General features: G+C 36.7%; 1 protein-coding gene across 8 annotated transcripts in view; it reads right to left on the bottom strand.

Moving 5' to 3' along the window:
* The window catches only part of MTIF2 (mitochondrial translational initiation factor 2), a 42662-nt gene that overhangs the window by 8480 nt on the left and 17182 nt on the right, over positions 1-17000 (bottom strand). For 5 of the 8 annotated variants that reach the window (XM_060309362.2, XM_030877254.3, XM_030877261.2 and 2 more), the window contains 6 exons: positions 15229-15454; positions 14751-14862; positions 8862-9033; positions 8246-8406; positions 7163-7339; positions 5066-5205 (listed from right to left, as the gene is read on the bottom strand). In XM_060309362.2, coding sequence (XP_060165345.1) covers positions 5066-5205; positions 7163-7339; positions 8246-8406; positions 8862-9033; positions 14751-14862; positions 15229-15454 — 988 coding nt within the window. Of the gene's footprint in view, positions 1-5065; positions 5206-7162; positions 7340-8245; positions 8407-8861; positions 9034-14750; positions 14863-15228; positions 15455-16452; positions 16999-17000 lie in introns of those variants that run through there. The other 3 variants (XM_060309363.1, XM_060309366.1, XM_030877262.2) reach the window with 3 other exon arrangements.

Below are 17000 nucleotides of genomic sequence, written 5' to 3'. Positions count from 1 at the left end.
ATGGACAAATTCTTAGAAATGCGCAACTTTCCAAGACTGAACCAGGAAGAAATAGAAAATATGAACAGACCAATCAAAAGCACTGAAATTGAGACTGTGATTAAAAATCTTCCAAGAAACAAAAGCTCAGGATCATATGGCTTCACAGGTGAATTCTATCAAACATTTAGAGATGAACTAACTCCTATACTTCTCAAACTCTTCCAAAATATAGCAGAGGGAGGAACACTCCCAAAATCATTCTACGAAGCCACCATCACCCTGATACCAAAACCAGACAAAGATGTTACAAAGAAAGAAAACTACAGGCCAATATCACTGATGAACATAGACGCAAAAATCCTCAACAAAATACTAGCAAAAAGAATCCAACAGCACATTAAAAGGATCATACACCATGATCGAGTGGGGTTTATCCCAGGAATGCAAGGATTCTTCAATATACGCAAATCAATCAATGTGATACACCATATTAACAAACTGAAGAAGAAAAACCATATGATCAACTCAATAGATGCAGACAAAGCTTTTGACAAAATTCAACACCCATTTATGATAAAAACCTTCCAGAGGGTAGGCATAAAGGGAACTTACCTCAACATAATAAAGGTCATATGTGACAAACCCACAGCCAACACCTTTCTCAATGGTAAAAAACTGAAAGCATTTCCACTAAGATCAGGAACAAGACAAGGCTGCCCAGTCTCACTGCCATTATTCAACATAGTTTTGGAACTTTTAGTCACAGCAATCGGAGAAGAAAAAGAAATAAAAGAAATCCAAATCGGAAAAGAAGAAGTAAAGCTGTCACTGTTTGCAGATGACATGATACTATACATAGAGAATCCTAAAGATGCTACCAGAAAACTACTAGAGCTAATCAATGAATTTGGTAAAGTAGCAGGATACAAAATTAATGCACAGAAAATTCTTGAGTTCCTATACACTAATGATGAAAAATCTGAAAGAAAAATTAAGGAAACACTACCATTTACCACTGAAACAAAAAGAATAAAATAGCTAGGAATAAGCCTACTTAAGGAGATAAAAAACCTGTATGCAGAAAACTATAAGACACTGATGAAAGAAATTAAAGATGATACAAACAGATGAAGAGATATACCAGGTTCTTGGATTGGAAGAATCAACATTGTGAAAATGACTCTACTACCCAAAGCAATCTACAGATTCAATGCAATCCCTATCAAACTACCAATGGCATTTTTCATAGAACTAGAACAAAAAATTTCACAATTTGTATGGAAACACAAAAGACCCCGAATAGCCAAAGCAATCTTGAGAACGAAAAACAGAGCTGGGGGAATCAGGCTCCCTGACTTCAGACTATACTACAAAGCTACAGTAATCAAGACAGTATGGTACTGGCACAAAAACAGAAATATAGATCAATGGAACAGGATAGAAGGCCCAGAGATAAACCCACGCACATATGGTCACCTTATCTTTGATAAAGGAGGCAGGAATGTACAGTGGAGAAAAGACAGCCTCTTCAATAAGTGGTGCTGGGAAAACTGGTCAGGTACATGTAAAAGTATGAGATTAGATCACTCCCTAACACCATACACAAAAATAAACTCTAAATGGATTAAAGACCTAAATGTAAGGCCAGACACTATACAACTCTTAGAGGAAAACATAGGCAGAACACTCTATGACATAAATCACAGCAAGATCCTTTTTGACTCACCTCCTAGAGAAATGGAAATAAAACCAAAAATAAACAAATGGGACCTAATGAAACTTAAAAGCTTTTGCACAGCAAAGGAAACCATAAACAAGATGAAAAGACAACCCTCAGAATGGGAGGAAATATTTGCAAATGAAGCAACTGACAAAGGATTAATCGTCAAAATTTACAAGCAGTTCATGCAGCTCAGTATCAAATAAACAAACAACCCAATCCAAAAATGGGCAGAAGACCTAAATAGACATTTCTCCAAGAAGATATACATATTGCCAACAAACACATGAAAGAAGGCTCAACATCATTAATCATTAGAGAAACACAAGTCAAAACTACAATGAGGTATCACCTCACACCGGTCAGAATGGCCATCATCAAAAAATGTACAAGAATAAATGCTGGAGAGGGTGTGGAGAAAAGGGAACCCTCTTGCACTGTTGGTGGGAATGTAAATTGATACAGCCACTATGGAGAACAGTATGGAGGTTCCTTAAAAAACTAAATGTAGAACTACCATATGACCCAGCAATCCCACTACTGGGCATATACCCTGAGAAAACCATTGTTCAAAGAGTCATGTCCCACAGTGTTCACTGCAGCTGTATTTACAATAGCCAGGACATGGAAGCAACCTAAGTGTCCACAGACAGATGAACAGATGAAGAAGATGTGGCACAGTTACACAATGGAATATTACTCAGCCATAAAAAGAAAGGAAACTGAGTTATTTGTAGTGAGGTGGATGGACCTAGAGTCTGTCATACAGAGTGAAGTAAGTCAGAAAGAGAAAAACAAATACCGTATGCTAACACATATATATGGAATCTAAAAAAATAAAGAAAAAATGGTTATGAAGAACCTAGGGGCAGGACAGGAATAAAGATGCAGACGTAGAGAACGGACTTGAGGATACGGGGAGGGGGAAGGGTAAGCTGGGACAAAGTAAGAGTGGCATGGACTTATATACACTACCAAATGTAAAACTGATAGCTAGTGGGAAGCTGCCGCATAGTACAGGGAGATCAGCTCAGTGCTTTGTGACCACCTAGAGGGCTGGGATAGGGAGGGTGGGAGGGAGATGCAAGAGGGAGGAGATATGGGGATATATGTATAGCTGATTCTCTTTGTTATAAAGCAGAAACTAACACACCATTGTAAAGCAATTATACTCTAATAAAGATGTTTAAGAAAACCCCCAAAACATGAATTACCCTATTTGACAGAAGGAAAGAAGGAAGGGAGGGAGGAAGGGAGGGAGGGAAGAAGAGATAAGCAAGAAAATCTGACCCAGGGACTGATCTTGCAACAAACAGTGGCTATACATATATAGATAGATATTATACATATATAATATATATATTATCCATCTATCTATCTATCTATCTATCTATATTTTTTTAAGAATATCTACTAGAGTTCGTTAATACCCTTTTTTTTTGCGGTACACGGGCCTCTCACTGTTGTGGCCTCTCCCGTTGCGGAGTACGCGCAGGCCCAGCGGCCATGGCTCACGGGCCCAGCCGCTCCGCGGCATGTGGGATCTTCCCGGACCGGGGCACGAATCCACGTCCCCTGCATCGGCAGGCAGACTCTCAACCACTGCGCCACCAGGGAAGCCCTGTTAATACCCTTTTATAAACACATGCTTCTTTCACCCTCTGTCCTCCATCTGTCTCTACAATTGTGTTTTCTTCCTCTCACTTTCTTTACAGTGCTACATTACAATTGAAGTTCTATCCAATTGAACAAGCTTTCACTGATTTCATCTGATCCACTCAAGAATCCTGTAAAATAAGTAAATCAAACACTACTTACTCTTATTAAATAAATAAGGAGAAAAAGCACTGACTAGACCCAAACTATAACCTATACTCTGCAACTACCAGCTGTACAACCTTGGAAAATCAGTTCACCTCCTGGATCACCTTTCCTCAACTGTAAAATGAAGGAGCTAGATTAGATGATTCTTTCACATTTAATGATCTATGTCTACTATGCTTTCTAAGTCTCCAAGATCATGCAGCTGATTAACGGGTGATGGAACTGGAACTGATAGACAAGGGATTTTTCCATTCTCCATGTCAGCTAAGAGCTTGCTCACAATTGTTACAATATAAAGCAACAGAAACAACTGTAACAAAACTAACTAAACACTTTTCGTACCCATCTACTTATTCCTAGTATTTATTCCAATTTACAAAATGCTGCTCTGAAAAGCAGAGCTGGGGTTGTTTCTTTGCATGAAGAGTCCTCTATTCTTCATCAGAAAAGAAGGCCTCATCTTACTTCCCTGCCACTCTCTTACCTCCATTCCCAGGATTCATCTTTGCCATGCCTCCAAATTTGCCTAAGCAGCTTTACATCTATCTATCTACTCATCTAATATCTGGGCAGAAAAGGTGGTCATGTCTTCAAATGTTCTAATCTTGCCATCTGGTTTTCACATCGTAGTAACAATCAAGGTATAGTAGAAAGAAGACAAGTAAGGTGGCATTTTATGAGTTTCAGAGAAAAAGAGGCATAATTTTACTATTAACAGAGGCATAATTTCTAATCATCTTGGAGGTAACAAATTTAGGAAAAGTAAAGATAAAATGAGACTTAATTGGAGGAAGGTGGCCAAATAAAGTACAATTTCTTCATCGAATGATCAGAAGAAAAAAAGTCCATATTACAAGTAAACCATGGAATATGGTAAGAATGGACAAAAAAGGAAATTTTTACTTAGCAGCAACCTGTTTAGGACAAGAGAATTGGAAAATGCTATCACAAAGCAGGTACTGAGCTTCCTTGGTGTATTTTATCCAGAAGAGAATAATTGGTAATTTAAAAGAAAATGGAATTCATCATAAATAACATTATAAAACTTACAGCAATTTAGTTCACAGAAACACTGAGTCAATCAATAACAAACTGAACCCAAATATTTCAACACTGTATTAGTAAAAAGTTTTATTTGTTTAAATTTCTCTTAAATGCCCTAAGACCTATTCTATAGTTTTTCACTTTAAAAACAAGCACTTTTTATTACCAACTGAATTTCGTTTCTGCTTAAAAGTCTTTATCCTACTATTATCCTATCCCCACATCATTCACCACTTATTCTCTTCATTCTAAGTACCTCGTAGTAAGAAAAGAATAGGTAAACCTGACCCCTCTGGATTGATGACTAATCTTTCTGAGCCTAATTTCTAATCTGCCAAACTAGGATAATGATACCAGCTTCGCCTAGTTCTCAGAGAATTTTTAAACAACAACAGAAATTATGGATGTCAAAATGTTCTCTAGGTATAAGGCACTATGTGCATGACGTGTAGCACTCCCATCTGAACACACTGTCTCTGAGGTGCCCGCACTTACCGTGAGTGCAGAAACATGCACTGCTTGAACGTCGCCTCCATAATCCTCACATACCACATCATAAGCTAGCAGTTCTTTTTTCACTTTCTCAGGATCAGCCTCAGCTTTGTCACATTTGTTTATGGCAAGGACAATAGGAACTGAAAGAGACAGAGTTAAGAAGAGTGCAAATGATGACACTTCAACTCCAGGTATTCACAATGAAAGATGCCAACGTTTTCTGGCTTTCTCTTGACCCAGCGGATGTATTTATCTAACAAAAGACCTAAAAAGACCCACTTTACACCCACCTACTCTGCTTTATACACATGAAGGATTCCAGATGACAGATGTCAAAACTGCAATTATAAGATTCTGTATAAAGAATACGCAATTATGATTATTAAAAAACAAAAACAAAACACACAACAGTACTTAGGGTAGAGAAAGGACTATCCTTAAATCCGAAAGCAAGATCAGCAACTACACTAGAGATAATCTCCAGAAAAAAAAATCAAGAGAAGATTCTAATTCTAATACCACTAGATCATTTGCCTCTTCTTTCCAGGAGTTCCCTGTTAAAACCCAACATCTCACCCTGGGGTGAAACTAAGTACCATTATTGTAAACTTTCTTTTAGGATTTACAGCAACTCTTTCTTCATACACACTTAGCTGAGTGACTGACACAAAGTAGATTCTCAATAAATGTTTACTTAATGAATGAACCAAATAATCTTATAATCTACTTGTCATTACTAAACATACCCTTTCATTAGAGAACTCACACAAAATTCTAGGAGATAATTCTCTGATTGAGTTTCACCAACTCTGCAATTTTCTCAGGTATCAAAGGAATAGAAATTGAAAATAGACACGAAAGAGCTATGCAATCCACAGCCTATTATTATGAAAAAGTACATTCTATATCGATCAGCTGGAACTTAACAGGCACCAAGAGAACAGGTACAGAAAGCATGATGTAAGGAATTCATCATATCTCAACCATCTGCTTTGTTACAGGGTCCCTGACAGATTTACCATTCTTATTTTTATTATATTCCCTAGGATCATTAAGAACATAGCCCATTCCACAAAGGTAGTTTTGAGGAATTAAAAAATAAAGAGAGGAACACAAGCTAGAAGACCGGATTCCAAATGCAGGCATGTTGCAAATTAACTATAACGGGGGAAGTTCCTGCCACCCTCTGGGTCTTAGTTTTCATGTTGTGAGATGAAAAAAACACTGGACTAGATCAATGATTGTCAACCCTTTCTTTTTTTTCTTGCCAATAAACCTAGGGGAATAGGATGCATTCCTTCAGGTACATTTTCTCAAGACAACAGTATTTTCTCAGTGGGTTTAGGGTCATATCACAATAAGAATGAATGTACAAAGTATGTGTGTGGGGTTTATTATTACAATTTTTTTTTTCTTGGCCACGCCACGTGGCTTGCAAGATCTTAGTTCCCCAACCAGGGATTGAACTCATGCCCTCGGCAGTGAAAGTGTGCAGTCCTAACCACTGGACTGCCAGGGAATTCCCTATTATTACAATTTTTAAATGGAGAAATAAGGGAGAATATAGCCAAGTATTTTCCAAAAGTTTTGATTTTATACCTTTGACCAAATAAGAACTTATTTAAAGCAGATGAGGGAAAAGTCTCTTTCAGAGAAGAATTCCAGATAATAAATGAATAAGGAATAACAATTAGAATATCACCATTTTGTAACTCCTAATGAATTGAGGTGATGGGTACATAGGGGTTCATCATTCTAGGCTTACTTTTATAGCTGTTAAACGTTAAAACGTTTTTTAAAAAGTCATCTGAGACTGTTAAATTGTCACACCATGCCAAGTAAGTAAACAGTAGAGGAAGGAATATACTTGTGGTCACAAGTCCCAAGTTGAATCCTGCTATACTCTTCTTAGTAGTTAATGTCTTTGGGAAAACAATTCAACTTTCTTTGCACCTTACCTGTAGAACAGGTATAATAATTCTGGGATTGCCAGGAAGATTAAATGAGCGACATGTAAAAACAGTGACTTTGTAGTAGATCCTTTAAAAAAAAGAAAGCAACTTCCTTCCTGATACATGTAAGTCAGCCACACAGTACCTTGAGCATCTTTGGCATGCTGAATGGATTCTACAGTTTGTTTCATCACTCCATCATCTGCAGCTACAACCAATATGATAATGTCAGTCACCTGCGCACCTCTGGCTCTCATTGCTGAGAAAGCAGCATGTCCTGGAGTATCAAGAAAGGTTATCTTTTCTCCAGAAGGCAGAGAAACTGTGGAAACAGAAATCCAAGAACTCTAAGCACTCAAATATATACTTCCTTAATACAAAGGAATATACATGACCTTATCAACACAATCAATAATTCTTCAAAATAATTTTATTCTTTCCATTAATCTTAATCAGAACAATGCATTTGGATCATCACTCCACAATGAAAAGTGATAACATACCAGTGAGACCTTTAGGGTTTTCTTTTCATGTAATAATTTCAAACTAAAACTCAACCTATTTCTAGAATATAACTATTTTCATAAATGTACCAACTGGAATATATTCTGGAGAAAAAACCAGACAGATAGTTGTCTAGGCAGCCACTCCTGCATTAGCAAACACCAGCTGCACAACTGTCTTGACCAACAGAGGCAATTTAGTACACAGTTAGAAGCTCAGGATTTGAGTTCAACAGCCTTGGGTTTAAATGCTGCCTTTGCCACTTTACTAGCTGTGTACTTTGAGCAAGTAACTCAACCTAAACAAGCCTCAGCCTCCTTATATGCATGTAGGAATACTAATATCTACCTCATGATGTTGCGAAGATAAAAAAAGATAAAGCATATAAGGTGCTCAGAACAGTGCTGGGCACATGCTAGGCGTTCAGCAAATGACAGCTGTTACTCAATTATGAGTGGTAACATTATGACAACCTAGCATTGAAGAGTCTTCGGCTCATTAAACCAAACTAAGAATGAGCTAGAATACAAAAGGTATAACTTTCTTCTTATACACTGTACAAAATAACCTTTATTAACCACCAGCTCTACATTTCATCAAACCAATGGCTTTAGGCTTTAGCCTTTCTTTTACTTTAAATTCATATATTTCATACGGTGACACTATTTTAAGAAAATAATATGTGGGGTTCCCAAGCACATTGTAAGGTGATCTGTGTTCATACCAAGAAAGGCACCAATGTGCTGAGTGATGCCTCCAGCTTCCATTGCTGCCACTTGAGTTTTTCGCAGTTTGTCAAGTAACGTCGTTTTTCCATGATCAACATGGCCCATTATAGTAACAACTGGGGACCTTGGTATTAATAAAGCTGGATCTGCCTGGGGCCTACAATTGACAGCAAAGGAGTTTCACTTCTTAAATATCAGAAACACTTTATAGCCAGTGAACTGATCTGCAGTTATCTCTGTGAACTACCATTAACAATAAAACACAACATTTAGCTTTGATTAGACATAACTATTTTCCTCTTCTATACATACAATGACTTATGATAAAATAATAATGACTGCCCACCTACTGTAGGCATCTTCATAACAGTGAGCAAAACTGAAAAAAATTTTAAAATTCAGGATCAATATATACACTCAGCAAACTAAGAAAAATAACTCTTAGAGTTTTATAATATACTTTTTGATACTTTAAGCACTTTGAAGAAAAGTTTAACCTATACTCACACATCATTTTAATTGCAAAAGGAATTTTAAGGCAAATGTTTCCATTAAAAAGTGTGAATAAAACAATGTGGTCTCCTTCCCCCAATTTATACAGTTAAGTTTTACCTTTTTACAGCATCTTTATTTTCTCTGACTTTGTCCTGTTTTAATTTGCTCCATTTTAACTTCATCCCTGACTTCTTTATCACTTCTTTGATCCAGACTTCATCTAAATGTGAGCGTGCTTCTAGTGAATCTATGTCAACAGCAGTGTTCAATAAAGATTCATATACACAATCTGGGTGAAACAAGATAAAACCTTTTAGGATCACGAATTAAATGTTCCAGAAAGTGACCTCTATTGATAAACATCTATATAAACAATACACTCAATGAGAGGAATAACTATATAAGCTATCCGTTTCTCTAATGTTAACGAATCACAAAAAAGTTGAAAAGAAAATAATCTTTAAAATATGATACAGGGAGTTCCCTGGCAGCCCAATGGTTAATATTTTGCCTACCAATGCAGGGAGTGCGGGTTCGATTCCTGGTCTGGGAGTTAAAATCCCACATGCCTCGAGGCCAAAAAACCAAAACATAAAACAGAAGCAATATTGTAACAAATCCAATAAGGTACTTTAAAAATGGTCCACATCAAAAAAAAAAAAGGAAAAAAAATATGATACATTTATATTAATTGATATTTCTGCATATTCATAAATATTTGAATATTTACCATGTACCTTATGAACTACTTGAGCAATTAATAAAACATTAAATTGCATGTCGATTCTCATTATTCAAGGTAATTATGTTCTATAACTCACTGGGAACAGTGAATTAGCAAATACTGAATCATTGCTCTGAAGGGAAATACGGGGTTACGTTCCTTCAGCCTCTGGTCACAACATTTTCATCAGCTATATCTTGTTTTATGTGTTTTTGTTTAAAGACATCTTATTCAATATATGTTGTTGATTCATTAACGTTATACTCACAGTCAACAGCACTATACTATAACTAATGCCTCAATAAAGCTTATCTAACACATGTATTTTCTCTGTAAGGCACATTACAGCCTTCTTGTAGTTAGTAACACTAAACAGCACTTCAGCACCATGCTGTGGGGCCATTTTAAACAGCGAAATCACCAAAAAAAAAGCACAAAAATGAGAAAAACGTGGCACTAAATAAACCACAAAAATGACACTTGTTTACAGTATGAGAGGAGAGAAGGCAGAGTGTTGCCTTGTTTGAACCTCAGCTAGTAATGCGTGACCAGGTCAGGCAACTCAAATTTTTCACCGCTCTGTGCATGTCCAGGAATGACTACAAAAGCATTTCAAGTGTCAATTTTGGGGCTACAAATACATTTTAGGGAATTCGCCAATTCAGAATCCCCAAATAATAAGGATTGACTATATTCACATATGTATATACATAAATATATGCACACACACACATACAGTATCACAGAATACATGTACACACTATTTATGTATCTATTTAGGATGTCCAAAAAGTAGCAAAATATAGGAAAAATAATTACTTGTTTTCATTTTACTTAATGTGCTTTAATTCCAGTCATATTTTCCTGTGGGTAATAAATAAAGTATCAGTGGTGATAATGAAATAACTAGTTTTATGCTTCCAGACTTTCAGTCACCCTATAAATATATATTTTGAGAGACAGATATAAAAGAAAGGCATCTTCAAACACGCAGAATATTACACTAAAAGAACTTCCTATTCAGTAGTGTGCTGGTAAATGTTTACTCTGAGGCTCCTAAAAAAAGGTCCTGATTTATAGCACTTCCCAATTTCCATGGTACAAATACCCGCCACCAGGGGTGCCCAACCCCGTTAGGAACCAGGACGCACAACAGGAAGTGAGCGGCTGGGGAGTGAGCAAAGCTTCATTTATATTTACAGCCGCTCCCCATGCTTGCATTACCACCTGAGCTGCGCCTTCTGTCAGACGAGCGGTGGCATTAGATTCTCATAGGAGCACGAACCCTATTGTACACTGCACATGCAAGGGATCTAGGCTGCAGGCTCCTTATGAGAATTTGATTCCTGATGGTCTGAGGTGGAGATGAGGCAGTGATGCTAGCGCTGGGGAGCGGCTGCAAATACAGATTATCAGAGAGAGGTTTGACTACACAGAGACCATAATAAACCAACTGCTTGCAGACTCAATTCAAAACCCTATCAGTGAGTGGCAAGTGAAAACAAGCTCAGGACTCCCACTGATTCTGCATTATGGTGAGCTGTATAATTATTTCATTATATATTACAGTGTAATAATAATAGAAACAAAGTACACAATAAATGCGCTTGAATCATCCTGAAACCATCATCCCCCCAACCTCACCGCCCATCAGTGGAAAAATTGTCTTCCACAAAACCAGTCCCTGGTGCCAAAAAGGTTGGGGGCTGCTGTCCCCCACCACATCTGACTTCAAGCCACCAATATGAAGTCACTGAACACAGAGATGAAAAGAGATGTGAAGCAGCACACTATTAAATAGTATTTCCACCATATAGGTACAATAAACGTAAATAACCTCAAGATCATAGATTAACAGTAAAATGTAGTAAAATAATTAAGAAGTGAAAATATTAATGAGTATTTATTTACCTCCATTTATGACTTAATTTTTTAAATGGTTGTGTTTACACCAGCTCACATAATTCCTTATAATTTAGCAATAGGCTCACAAACTGGTACAAGCCAGCCTCAGCACCTCACTGATCCTACTCCATAATAATGCCAAGAAATGCTTTCTTGTGTATTTCCCTACCACATTTTTCCCCAAGAAAACACATTTTAAATTAGGAGTATGGCACTATTGATACTATGTATAAAATAGACAACTAATGAGAACATACTCTTTAGCACAGGGAAATCTACTTAAGGCACTGTGGTGCCCTAAATGGGAAGGAAATCCAAATAAGAGGGGATAAATCTATATGTATAGCTGATTCATTTTGCTGTACAGTAGAAACTAACACAGCATTATAAAGCAACTATGCTTCAATAAAAATTAACTTAAAAAAATAAAAAAAATAAAACATAAATAAATTAGGAGTATGGGATTAACATATACACACTACTATATATAAAATAGATAATCAACAAGGACCTAATGTATAGCACAGGAAACTACTCAATATTCTGTAATAACCTATATGGGAAAAGAATGTGGAAAAGAATGGATATATGTATATGTATAACTGAATCACTATGCTGTACATCTGAAACTAACACAGCATTGTAGATCAATTATACTCTAATATAAAATAAAAATTAAATTAAAAAGAATGCTACAACATAAATTTCCTATATGGATATGCTCTCAGAAAACAATAAAACTCTAAACGTAAAAATTATGAGTACAATTCTGTTTCTAATAACGCTAAAAATCCTTAATAATCCAGTAACTATAGTTTTCCAATATGTTATCCTAAACTTTTGAGAGGTAGCTTATACATAGGGATAATCTTTTTCCCTCTACATTAAATGCATACAGTATCAACATATTATTTTATCTTTATCCAAGACTTAAATATTTACATGTAGAAAAGTACCCAAAGCATTTTAACCAGAAATATTACATCAATTTTCTTTTTTGGCTGCACTGCACAGCTTGCAGGATCTTAGTTCCCCCACCAGGGATTGAACCCACACCCCTGGCAGTGAAAGCGCAGAGTCCTGACCACTGGACCGCCAGGGAATTCCCACATCAAGTTATTTTAACTGAGCCGGGGCAGGGGGGTTAGGATGTATGTACATTGCTAATATAGCAGTTAAAAATATTCACCATATGAAAACTATCTTAAATTCAAAAGAGGTATGATTATAATATTAAATAAGTTTCAAATAGATAACTTTTATTTAAATCATAGCAAATCAGTTTTGGATTTAGAGCACTGATCCACAGGATTAAACCTGTATTTTAATTATTCTATTTATTTGGTGATACAAAGGAATTATGGTTATGCGTGTGTGTGTTAATGTTTAAAAAAAGAGAATTATCATTTAGCAATATGTAAGTACTCATGGATTAAATGATATATTAATAATTGTTATCACTGGCTCATGCAAACATTATGCTTATCATTCCATTCTTTCTGCTTTCATATATATATGAAAAATGCCAATAATAAAAAGTTCTAAAAATCAAGTCTGTTATCAATATCATTTATAAAATCATATCAATACAGTTTTCCTTGGAAAAATTCTGAATGACATGGCCATGTCCATTTGTTCTCTTAAAGTTTTCTAGTTATAAAATGATTACATAATCCAATGCAAAGTTTAAAAAAAACACAAGATAGAGTGCTAATTTTCTATTCTTTGTGAGGATGTACTGTCACAAATAGTGGTAACACTTTCAGGCAGGATACACATTAAAACTCTAGCTCTGCTGTGATTTACAAAATAACAATTCCTGAGAGAAAATCTGGTCTGTGAATAAGAGCATCTGCTCTGGAGCCATACTCCCTGGGTTCAAAATCCTGGCTCCACCACATAGTAGCTGTGAAATCCTGGGCAATTATTTATCCTCTCTATGCCTTGGTTTCTCAATCTATAAATGGGGATAATAATCATACCTGCTTCTAGAGAATTGTGAGAATTATATGAGTTAATACATATAAAGTATTGGTATATAGTAACAGCTCAATAAATATGTTATTAGTAGTAATTTTTTGCCAAGTCTGCTTCACTTGTTACTTTATTTTGTTACAATAATAAGCCATTTCTTGTTTACTAAATTTTAATGTCAGTTTATAATGAAAACGAAATGAAAATTTTCTTCCAACAATCCTAAATTGGTAATAAATACAGTAGTCCCTCAGTATCTGCAGGGGCATGGTTCCAGGACATCCCCTGAATACCAAAATACATGGACTTTATATATAAGTCCCTTATATAAAATGGCACAGTATTTGCATATAACCTACACACATCCACCCATATATTTTAAATCATCTTTAGACTACTTACAATAACTAATACAATGTAATGTTATAGAAACAGTTGCTGATGCATGACAAATTCAAGTTTTGCTTTCTGGAACTTTCTGGATTTTTTTTTCTTTTTTTTAATATTTCTGATTCACGGTTGGTAGAATCCACGGATGCAGAACCCTTGGATACAGCGGGCCAATTACAATTTTTATTGAATTTCTAATAAAAATGGTATTATGAAAAGTTGTAGTTATGGACTTCCCTGGTGGTGCAGTGGATAAGAATCCGCCTGCCGATGCAGGGGACACGGGTTCGATCCCTGGTCCGGGAAGATCCCACATGCCGCAGAGCAACTAAGCCCATGCGCCACAACTACAGAGCCTGTGCTCTAGAGCCCGCGAGCCACAACTTCTGAGCCCGCGTGCCACAACTACTGAAGCCCGTGTGCCTAGCACCCGTGCTCCGCAACAAGAGAAGCCACTGCAATGAGAAGCCCGCGCACCGCAACGAAGAGCAGCCCCCGCTCGCTGCAACTAGAGAAAGCCCACGAGCAGCAACAAACACCCGACTCAGCCAAAAATAAATAAATAAATTTATTAAGGAAAAAAAAACGTCGTAGTTATTACTACAAATATTTTTCTGCTGGCACTACACTACAGAAATTGTCAAAATGAGTGCAATTAGAGAATTATAGAGAAACAAAAGTAAAGTAAATGAGTATAAATACGGTCCCTCAGTCCAAAAGCATTCTTTGGACTTATTCTAATAGCCCACGAGATTTCTGAGCAAGAAAGGTTAGTTCAAATTAAAAAAATCTTTTCCACTTTTATTAAAAGCAAAATCTTAGAGAACTAGATTTGGCAAAGAGCCAAGAAACTAATTAGGATTTGTCATCTAAAGTGAAAAATATTGGAATTACTTAACATCTTTTTAAACCACTAGTCTAATTTTCATCCTTGAATGCCTTAATCTCACTGCAAATAAAATACCAGGTATTCCACGTTTCCATATTTTTCCTTATAAAATTATCTGGCTCACCTATGTCTTTTTCCATTGCTCTGGCCAGCTCCTCAACAGTCATTCCAATCCATACCTCCACCTCCTTTTTAGATTTTGTTGAAGATAGCTGAGATTTCTGTGATTTTTTTTCCTATTAAATATTCAGAACACATAAAGAAGGAAGAAAAAACTTTGAGATTTATTCTGGAATATCTACCACAGTCAGGGCTCCTATTTCTACCAACACTCCCATAAATTGTTAAACCTTAGACTAAAATTTAAAATCCTGATTCCTTAATTCACTGTTATACACTGATATAAATAAGCAAATTAATCAACATTACTAAACAACTAACTAGAACCTCCCTTCCTCACAAAGATTTATTGCCTGGAATGTAGCATTAAGGCATAAAGATTTCAAAAATGACAAAATACTCAAAATGGATTTCTACTCATGGCTCTAGGCACTTTTATCTCAGATCAAATAACAGAGAAACTCAGAGAAATCTAGAACTACCTTCTTTGTCACCAGAAGCCTATGTTGAGATAAAGCGGTCCTGATGAGCGCATGTGTCTGCCAGGGCTGGGGGTACAGCTGAGCTGTCCACACCAGGTAAGCAGATGAAAACACGTGCCTCCACTGTGCCAACATTCTTCTTTGATACAGGCTGTGCAGCTGCCTACAAATAGTGTGAAATCGTAGCAAGTTCTCCAACTTAAGTATCTTCTGGTTCATGTTTCTCCTAGGAAAAAAGTTTTCAAATACTATTTTGGTTAATATTGAAATCAAGTTAGTAAATATTAATTGGATATCTACTACACACAAAACACTGTGCTAGAGTTACAACAATGAGTAAAACTGGGTTCTTGCCCTGAAAGAACTCACAGTCCAGAGAGATGGAATTCCGTACTCTCTAGATATTAAGTACTCTCTAGATATTAACTAGAACTATTGTTAATGTTCCTACCATAATAACACTGAAATACAATAACAAACTTATAAGGGTTCTTTTTTCACTCCTGAAACATCAACTAACCAAATCACAACTACAGTCATTTTTTTTTTAAATGCAAATTTGCACTCATCAACTCTTTGCCAAACATTCTTTGGGAGGATGGGGGGAGATTATCCCTAGTTTAATGTACAACTTCAAAACATGCTATAGGGCTTCCCTGGTGGCGCAGTGGTTGAGAGTCCGCCTGCCGATGCAGGGGACACGGGTTCGTGCCCCGGTCCGGGAAGATCCCACATGCCGCGGAGCGGCTGGGCCCGTGAGCCATGGCCGCTGAGCCTGCGCGTCCGGAGCCTGTGCTCCGCAACGGGAGAGGCCACAGCAGTGAGAGGTCTGCGTACCGTAAAAAAACAAAAACAAAAACAAAAAAAACAACATGCTATATAAGGACTCATTATCTGCCTTCTGTTAATCTCTCACTCCATCTCTTACGCTCTTATAGTTCCCTCACTCCTATCTCCCAAATTTTTGTTATTCTGTCTCACCTGTAATCTCCAACGTCTTCTAATCTTTGAAACTTTGCATATGCTCCCTCTACTTGGAACTGTCTTTCAACCTTAACATTTTCCCCTCTTCCTGACCCCCCCCAAAAAAGATGCTTTAGAGTGGGAAGAAGGCACCCAATAAATATCTAATGAATAATGCCAATAAATACCTATTGAATAATGCCTTTTGAGTATTACTCTTGGGACAAAAGAAGAGTTTACTGAGAGAAAACCACAACAGACCTCAACAGTGTAGCTCAGAACTCAGTAGTATAGTCTTTTCCTCCTTGAGTCTTCTATTTCTTCTGATCACAACACTGCATTTCTACAGCTTTGCTTTTCAGTGTTTAAGGGAAGGAGCAACTAAAATAACATAAGTACCAGTTTTCTCCTCAGCAGACATTTCATGAGCACCATCTTCCAGGCACTGCATCTGAGGTTGTTGATTCAAAGTTTAATAAGCAAGAGTCCCTTCCTTTGGGGTCCACTGTCTTTAAAATGTTCCAATATAATGATTCTTAAACACCTCAAGAATGGCACATTTAAAGAATCTTATTTAGGTACATTTCCCTGAACTCAGAAGTAAAGGGTGCTCAGGAAGCACAGAATTCCTTAGGGAAAAAAAAATTTTTTTAATGACTCTAAAACCAGATTTAACAAGGACACAGATTAATACAACGGGAGGAAAAGTCCTACACGGAGATTAACCAAAGCACAACTATTTCACTGACGCAGGGATTCGAAAAACACATTGGGAGTCAATAAACCAAATACCAAAACTAAAAGGAACC

This window comes from Globicephala melas, chromosome 12, assembly GCF_963455315.2.
Source record: "Globicephala melas chromosome 12, mGloMel1.2, whole genome shotgun sequence".
In the NCBI taxonomy this organism is placed as follows: domain Eukaryota; kingdom Metazoa; phylum Chordata; class Mammalia; order Artiodactyla; family Delphinidae; genus Globicephala; species Globicephala melas.
This window is presented reverse-complemented; position numbering and strand designations above follow the sequence as displayed.